The sequence below is a fragment of the Mesitornis unicolor genome, unplaced genomic scaffold (genome assembly GCF_000695765.1).
Source record: "Mesitornis unicolor isolate BGI_N332 unplaced genomic scaffold, ASM69576v1 scaffold8242, whole genome shotgun sequence".
Lineage (NCBI taxonomy): Eukaryota > Metazoa > Chordata > Aves > Mesitornithiformes > Mesitornithidae > Mesitornis > Mesitornis unicolor.
In genome coordinates, this window is record NW_010171167.1 from 3494 (window position 1) to 12039 (window position 8546).

Here is an 8546-nt window from a genome sequence, read left to right on the forward strand (position 1 = left end):
CACACTGCGGAAAAGGGCCAGGGTTAGGGTGTGCGGCTGCTGTGGTCAGCCCTCTTTGGAGCTCCTGGCACCAACAGAACCCCACTCATGGTCAAAAAGGGGGACTAGCAACTCTTCTCAAACACCCTCAGGTGCCCGCTCACCAGTATTGGCCAGGCCAGGGTGCTGCTCGCTGATGGGTGCTGCGTACAGGGTGCTCAGCACCTGCAGGAACCGCTCCACAGGGCAGGTGTAGACGTTGGGCACCTCCACGCAGCGATCCCAAAGGGGCAGCACGCCTTCCTTCCGCGTCGAGAACTGCACCACTGTGGGGACAGGCACCGTCAAACCTCCAGAGCATGGCTCCTCGCTGCCCAGCTCTGTGCAGTTCCCAGGGTGGCACAGACGGTCCCCCTGGCCATGTATCCTTACCTTCAGCGGCTGAGCTGGCTACTCCCGCTCGCTCCTCGGTCAGCTGGCACACGATCTCCAGCACCTGCGCCTCCCGCAGCAGCCTGTCCAGGGCCTACATCTCCCGGCACCGCAGGGGACCGAAGGTGCCCAGCTTCTGCAAGGCACGGCCAAAACAGAGACCTCAGGGACAGAGCTCAGCGCCCACGCCACAGCCTCCATGCTCCCTCCTCCTCAAAAGGGGACCCAGAGCCCACCCCAGGGCTTCCCTCCTCAAGCCATCTCCTGCCACCATGCCCCGGTTGCGGTCCTCACCAGCAGCAGGCGGTTGCAGTTGTTGAGGTGAAGCACCAAGGCCTTATCCAGGAACTCATTGCCAGTGCTCAGGGGGTCGGTGCTGGCCTCCGAGCTGCTGCACAAGCCAGTGTCGTCTCCCACCGTCTCGCCGGTGCTGGGGGCCCTGCTGCTGCGCCGGGGTCTGCTACCCTTCCTGCAAGCCACGGAGAGACCAAGGCAGTGGGTCAGCGTGGGAAACCTGGACCCGATCCTTTCCCACCCATGGGACAACGCTGGGCAGAGTTCCTGTAGGATCTACAGTAACATGGCCTCAGGGCTGGGGGAAGGAGCAGGTCCCGGGGGCACAGGACATGCGGGCTGACTCCCAGCCTAGCCCCCACGGAGGGACGCAGGGTGCCACCAGAAGGGCCAGATCGTGCTGCTTATTGTCCTGGACCTGCCCTGAGCTGTGATAAGCTGGTTTAAATGTGCTTGGACACCCTGGCAAAGCGGGGCGTCCCCCATCCCAACTCCCATCGTGCCCCATGCCCCATCCTACAAGCCCCGCTGTGTACCTCTCGTCTTGGAGAGGCTCCTCCTCAGAGCCCTCTGAGTCCTCCATGTCGGAGGTGTTGAGGAAACTGAAGCTCTCCAGCGCATGCTCCACCGTCAGGCTGATGCTGGAGGCCCGGCTGAGGAAGACGCCCTGCTTCTGCTGCAGAGGAAGGCATGACAGGGTCAGATCCTGGCTCACCAACCAAGACAGCCCTGCTACCCACATCCCTAGGCACTGCCATTGGGGATGGCCTTGTCCCCATCACCCTTGGGCACTGCCAGCTGGCATGGACCTGTCCCCCTTGTCCCCAGGCACTGCTGTCAGGGATGGCCCTGCCACTCTAATCCCTGGCCACAGCCAGCAGGGATGGACCTGTCCCCATCATCGCCAGTCACTACCATCAGGGATGACCCCATCCCCATCATCCCTGGGCACTGCCATCAGGGATGGCACTGTCCTCAGTGTCCCCAGGCTCTACCAGCTGGGCCAGCCCCGTCCCCCTCGTTCCCAGGTACTGTGGTGAGCCCCTCACCAGCAAAATCTCCTCCAGGTGCTTGAGCTCCCGTTCGAGGGGCTGCAGCTCTGGAAATTGCCCCCGATAGTCATCCAAGGCTGAGCCCAGGAGGCCGATGGCCTCCTCCAGACCCGAATCCACTGCCTTCACCCGCGGCACCTCGGGGATGCTGGTGGGCAGTGGCGGGGCAGAGATGGGCCTCTCCTCCACAGGGTCCTGTGCCAGCGCCACAGCGACCCCAGTGCCACTGCCACCCTGTGCTGGTGCCTGGCTCTGCACCGGCTCGGCCCTGCTGGCTTCCACCTCACAGGTTGAGGCCCACGCCGCGGTGGCGCGGGGATTGGCCTCTGTGCCCCTGTCCTGCCCTGCTGTGGTGGCTGCCACCGAGGCACCAGGCAGGGGTTCTGTGTCCTGCTCGCCCATCCCTGTGTCCTCTGGGCTGGGTGCGGGCTCCCAGAGGCTCTCTGCAGCCTTGGCCTCCATCGTGGCGTCCACGCTGGCTTCACTGATGTGGCTCAGAGTCCGGGAGTAGGGCACATGCCCGTTGGCCACCGCGTCCTTCTTATGGCCGCCTGGCTCCTCAGGCTGGTTCCTGGTGGGGGGTATGCTGACACCGCTGGCCCCGGGCCCAGCCCCGACCTCCTCTGGCTGCTGGGAGAAGGAGATCTCGATGGCGGGGGCGGAGGCCTGCACCTCAGGCTGCACGATGGGCTTGTGTGTGGCATGCCGGGCGCTGCCGGATAGCTGGGGGCTGGAGGAGTCGTCTGAGGACTCGGAGGAGATGGACCAGGCCGTGCCGTTCTCCAGCTCCTCTTGGCGCCGCAGCATGTTCTGGGGAGGGGGAAAATGGTGTCAGACGAGGCTCTCCTGCCGACCCTGCTCCTCCGGCTGCCTTTCCTTCTACTAGGAGCAGGATCTGGCTGAGCTGGAGGGGCACCGAGGACAGTGCAAACCCTGATGCTTGGTGCCACACCGCCATGGCTCTGCCAGCATAGCAGGGTGGGCAGCGAGGACCTGGCAGATCACAGCTGCCTCTTCCAGCCCTGCACCCCACACCATGGCAGGGGAAAAGTCCAGCTCCCCAGGCCCAGCCCCAGAGTCCCGGGGTGCCGGCAGCTCCCCAGCACAGTGGGCAGCTCCAACACGGCCACAACACAGTGCGACATGTGGAGCACCACCTGCCATGGCTGCAAGGACAGCACCAGCTCATGGGGGGCACGCCAAGTCATGCCAGTGGTTCACCATCACTGAACCAGTGCCACACCAATGCCACCTTAGCGTCACACCGGTGCCGTGGCAGCACCACGCCAGCAGCATCACACCAGCATCACACCAATACCACAGCACAGCACACCAAAACCACCAGTGCAGGGACACGGACAAGCCTTCTACTCACTAGTGCTTGGCTCTCGCGCAGCGGCGTGTGGACAGATGAGCAGCCTAGGCTGCCAAAGTGTGGGGACTATCTCCCCAGGGCCAGCTAGACCCCAACCTGACAGGATCAGGCCTCCGGGCATCAGCGAGGGCTACTAACTAGGAGACACGGAGCAGCTATGGCTACTGCGGGATGGCCACGCTGCTGGACTAAGCTACTGGCCGGCTCCAGCCCTCGCACTTACGCGGCCCTGCTGTGGCCATCTCCCAAGCTCGGCCGAGGAGACGTCGCCGCAGGAGCAGCTCCGAGACAGCTTCTCGAAGAGTGTCTCCTGAAAGATGTCCAGCAAGGACCAACCATGCTTGTCGGCCTCCTGCCCTGGGCTCTTGGGCAGAGAGAAGAGGAGCTGTGAGCACGGGAGGAGCAGGCGCCAGTACCGGGGAGCCATGGCTGGAGAAGAGTTGCCCACCCCTGTGCCTGAGCCGTGCCACCCTCTGGGACGTAGCCTGGGTACGTCCCTGTGCTGTCCCTACCACGGGCCACCCTGAGCAGCCCTGCCCCGTGCCACACTTACGTAGAAAGCCTGTTCCCGCAGGGACGGTGTGTCGGGTGGGCTCTGGTTGTAGGTGGAGAACCTCTTGTTCACTGTGGAGGCCTTGTTGACGGTGCTGGCTGCCGAGGGCTGGTCATCCTTGTCGAAGGGGCTGGGGGACAGAGCAGTGAGGTGAGGGGTGTGTGCCAGCCCAGGGGGTCTCAACCCAAGCAGAACACCAGGCCTATCCAGTCCAGCTCTGGTTTTCCATAACTGCAGCCCAGTTTTGGGATGGGAGAGAGCCCAGGGTAGGCCACCTCTTGCCACACCTAGCCAGGCATCCCCACCTCTGCCATGTGCTACCAGCAGTGCCTGCTGTGATACTCACTTCCAGGTCACCTCCAGGCTGAGTTTGAGGGTGCCCAAGTCATTGATATCCACAGCCACCACCTGGGGCAGAGCTGCAAAGAGGTCCTTGGTCTCGCAGGACACGTTGCCCACCACGACATGGTTGGCCAGGCTCTTCAGCTCTGTCACCTGGAGAAGGAGAAGGAGGATGAGATGAAGCCATAGGGAGGCCATAGGCTTATCCATGCTGTTGGCATCCATGCTGTGTGCCAGGGTGTCACCACCACCAGGTGGCCCCCATCCCTGTGCCCTCCTGCACTGTACCTTGATGGAGAGGAACTCAGTGACAAGGGGCAAGAAAACCATTTCCTCGCTGTCCCACACCTGCTTGCTGTTCACCTCGATGCGCCCCCGCAGCTTCCACCGCTGCCGTCCGTATTTCATGAAGATCTGGGGATGCAGAGGCGTGGGTATGGGGAAGACACGGCACTGGGGTGGTGGGTGCCAGGGATCCACGCCACCCACAACCTCCCTGCAGCATGCCCTCCATGCCAGCGCCCACCTACGCCCCCCAGCCACCCCAAGGACCACAAGGCAGAAGAAGAGCAGATCCCAACCCACACGGTCCCACCAACCTCATACTGGTCACCAGCACAGAGCCGGGCAAAGCCTGCCAGTCCTGCAAGAGAAGGCAGAGGGGGGTCAGCAGGCAGCAGGCAGGCAGGCAGCGGGACAGGGATGGAGCAGGATGTGTTACCTTTCATCCGGATGTGGAACTCGCCCAGCTGGCTCTCCAGCTCGTTCTCCAACAGGCACATGTTCTGGGGACAGACAGCACCCATCAGCAGCCACCCATGAGACCCAGCGCCCTGCCAGTCCACCCCAGCTGGCCCCCTCACCTCCGTGTACTCCTTGTAGCCCTTGCTGGCCTCGGCCAGGCTCTCACGTGCCTCTCGGCTGCCCGGCGAGCCCGTGCTGTAAGCCTTGACCATGTTGTGGGCTCCATCACGGAGCGCCCTGATAGAGTTCATCTATCTGCAAGGACAGATCCGCGCTGCAGTGAGGGGCAGGGCAGGGGACAGCGCAGCCACCTCAGCGCTGCACCGAGGGAGCCCTGAGGTGACCCCGGTCCCCAGCTCTCACCTTGCTGGCATGGAATTCCAAGCGGCGCAGGAAACGCTCGATTGACTTCACTTGCTGGAAAAGCAGAAGGGACAGCGTGAGCGGCAGCCCAACCCCTCAGAGAGGGGCTGCAGGTCAGGATGTGCCCTGCTGCGTGCCCATGGTGTGGCTGGGACGGATCCTGGTCCTCAGCCCTGCCTGGGAGGTGCAGGGCAGCAGCCAGCGGGGAGCAGAACAGAGGCTGTGCTTGCACCCATGTGCTGCAGCATCCTCCAGCCTCCCTTGCTCCAGAGGGTCTCCCAGGAGACAGGACAGGCTTTGGGGGGCTCCTCTCTCAGCCTCAGAGCTAACCCAGGCTCAGCAATCCCCAACAGCAGTTTTTGTTTGCAAGAATCATAGAACGGTTTTGGTTGGAAAAGACCTTTAAGATCATCGAGTCCAACCACCAAACCAGCCCAAAGTCTGCCACTAGACCAAGTCCCTGAGCTCAACATATACACCTCCAGGGATGGTGACCCAGCCACCTTCCATCCATCACTGAGGTGGGGCCAGCCTGTCCCAGTGCTTGACAACCCCTACAGCAAAGAAATTCCTCCTAATATCCAAATTCAACCTCCCCTGGCACAACTTGAGGCCATTTCCCCTTGTTCTATCACTCGCTACCAAGGAGAAGAGACCAACATCCATCTTGCTACAACCTCCATTCAGGCAGTTGTAGAGGGTGATAAAGTCTCTCCTCAGCCTTCTCTTCTCCAGCCTAAACAACCCCAGCTCCCTCAGCTGCTCCTCATAATTATTATGCTCTAAACCCTTCACCAGCTTTGTTGCCCTTCTCTGGACATGCTCCAGCATCCCAATGTCCTTTTCATAGTGAGGGGCCCAAAACTGAACACAGGATTTGAGTTGCAGCCTCACCAGTGCCAAGTACAGAGGAAAAGCAGATGGTTACGAGGCCCCTACCTGTCTCTGCTTCATCCCCTGCCAGACCCACCCTGCCCACAGAGCCCAAATCCCACCCGTGGGGACTCTGCCGGGCAGGGGATGGGGGACAGTGCAAGCGGAGAGGGGCCGGCAGTAGCACATCCCCATCCCAGGCGCGAAGATGGGGGGAGGCAAGAGGAGGAATGGGACACTGATCCCGCTTACCTTATCCAGATCGTAGAGAAAGCCCTGGAGGAGAAAGGAGAGGGATAAGATGCAGCACGAAGCCAGCTCTGCCCACCCAAGGAGAGCCAGCACATGGCACCCACCACCCATAGCACATCAGCAGGGGCATGCAGCACCCAGCCAGGGCCGGAGAGTGCATGGCAGTAGGACAGGAGCCCCATGCAGCCCAACACCAGAGCTTGGGCTGGCCTCCGATGTCCCCACAGAATCAGGCTCTGCCCTGGGGCACAGATGGACCACCAGCTGCCACCGCGGTGCTCCCAACCCCAGCTGCCTGCCCAAAGCACCGCACCCATAACGCTCTCCCCAAGCAACACTCACCAGGCGTGAATTCCTCTTGGACTCACGGATCTGGGTACTGAGCTTCTCCAGTTCCAGCTGGTGCACTTCCAGGTAGGCTCTAGGGGAAACCACACCACGGGGGTCAGGCTGGGACACCGTGCCCAGGGCTCCTGCCACCAACCCAGCATATTTGGCCACACATTCCCACTCCAGCACCCAGATGTGCTTCTAGGTGGGACATGGCAGGATGCAGGATCCCACACAGCTCTGGGACCCCAGGCTATCTGGCATGTCCTTGTCTGGTGAGAGCGGAGAGCTGCCCACCTCAACTCATAGCACGCTGTCCCTGTGCCCCTCAGGGGCTCCCTGAACTCCAACCACCCAGCCCTGGGGAGCCCCAGCACTTACGTCAGGCCTTTCTTGAGAGCTTCATACACCTCATCTAGGCGGTTGGGCTGAGGCACCTTGGGTGGTGGGGATTTGTGGGACATTGAGAACATCCTACTGACCCTGGAGCCAGTCTTGCGGGAGACGGTGGGGGTGAAGGGCGAGAGGTTCCTGGGGAGAGAGGTGGGCAAACCCAGGGCAGTCGGGGTCAGTACATCGGACCAGAGTCCGCTGGGTGTCCCAGCCTGCCGGGCACCCTGTCTAGAGACAAAAAGGATCTCTGGGATGGAGGCCAGGTCCGCCCGGACCTGTCTGCCTCTCCCAAAACTCCCCAGCAGCCAGTCTAACCAGCCAGCAGGGCTGGGTGCAATGGGGCCATGAGGCCAGGCTGCATCACATGTCTACAGCTCCCCCGATGCCTTTGGCTGCCCCAAAGCCATGGGAAGGACAAGGACAAACCCACAGAGCTGGTGGAGAAGAGCGGGGAGGTAGCCCCATCCCAGCAGGGTCTGAGGAGCTGGCCATGGGGCAGCTTCTGCAGAGGTGTGAGGGCTCCAGGCACAGGTTGGGGGGAGCAAAGGCAGAGCTGGCACCAGCTGGGGCCAAGCTGGGATCCTGGAGTGTCCATGGGGCATCTCCAGCCCTGGCCACCCTCCGAACTGCTCCATCCCCAGCACCCAGGGTCGACAGGGACATAGAGATGCTCCCTGTGGTCTGGGCACTGTAGCAGTGACACATGCCATTGTCAGCTTGCTGCCCTGCCACAGTGTGCTGCCAGGGACAACGGGCAGGGATCCCAGTGGGTGGCAGCATGGGAGCATCCTAGGGATGAGCAGCCTTGTCACACCACCAGACAGTAACATGAGGCAGGGACAGCCTCACTGATGCTACGCATCTCCTGGTGTCACCAAACCCACTGTATGGAGCTGCCTGCTGCCTCCACCCTGCCCCACCACTGCCTTGGGAACCTCCCCCAGCCGACCCAAAGGGACGGCGACCCAGAGCCCAGGACCTGAACACCACCCTTCCTGCCTTGTGCAACGGAGTCGCTCCCCAGCCCAGCCAGCAACGCCCCGCTCAGACCGGCTCTTCCCTTCCTCCTCCCAATGCACTGGTGCCCAGGAGACACTGTGGGCTCCTCGGTTCCCTGTCATGGGCTGGACCTCCCATCCTGAGCTGCTCTTTGGCCAAAAGACTTCCCCGAATCATTGATGGGGGGCGGAAATGAATGTCTTGGCCTCCTTCCATGCCAGAGCAATGGGTAAACACTTGATTTCCATTATCCCTCCTCATTCCCATCATCCAGGGCCCCTGGAGGCATCTCCCACATCCGCTTGGCTGTGGGCATCCAAGAGTCCTCCCTCTTCCCTGTCCCCCAAGCAGTCTCCTCTGGCACCCTCAGACCCAGTGACGTGCTGGTGGCCTGGAGCATGTCATTTGGCCCAGAGGGTCATTTGGCCCTGTGAGAGGGTAGCCAGGAGCCAGGGATGGTGTGGAGGAGGGTGGTGGGGATGAGCAGCGCATGGGGGTTCTCACCAACGCGAGGTTCAGCAGAGACGAGGAGGAAGGGGATGAGAGGACCGTAACATCGCCCGCG

The 8546-nt window shown here is 62.1% G+C and overlaps 1 protein-coding gene across 1 annotated transcript in view; it reads right to left on the reverse strand.

Annotated features, from left to right (window-relative positions):
* FAM65A (family with sequence similarity 65, member A) overlaps positions 1 to 8546 on the reverse strand; it is a gene marked incomplete at both ends in the record, with an annotated part of 11323 nt that overhangs the window by 2371 nt on the left and 406 nt on the right. The window contains 18 exon segments of the mRNA XM_010179944.1: positions 1 to 4; positions 144 to 305; positions 412 to 547; positions 706 to 880; positions 1242 to 1381; positions 1755 to 2567; positions 3686 to 3815; positions 4032 to 4180; positions 4316 to 4441; positions 4627 to 4670; positions 4749 to 4812; positions 4891 to 5011; positions 5013 to 5026; positions 5135 to 5188; positions 6260 to 6283; positions 6602 to 6680; positions 6971 to 7120; positions 8033 to 8035. The exon segment at positions 1 to 4 is cut by the window's left edge and continues 182 nt beyond it. Coding sequence (XP_010178246.1) covers positions 1 to 4; positions 144 to 305; positions 412 to 547; positions 706 to 880; positions 1242 to 1381; positions 1755 to 2567; positions 3686 to 3815; positions 4032 to 4180; positions 4316 to 4441; positions 4627 to 4670; positions 4749 to 4812; positions 4891 to 5011; positions 5013 to 5026; positions 5135 to 5188; positions 6260 to 6283; positions 6602 to 6680; positions 6971 to 7120; positions 8033 to 8035 — 2388 coding nt within the window.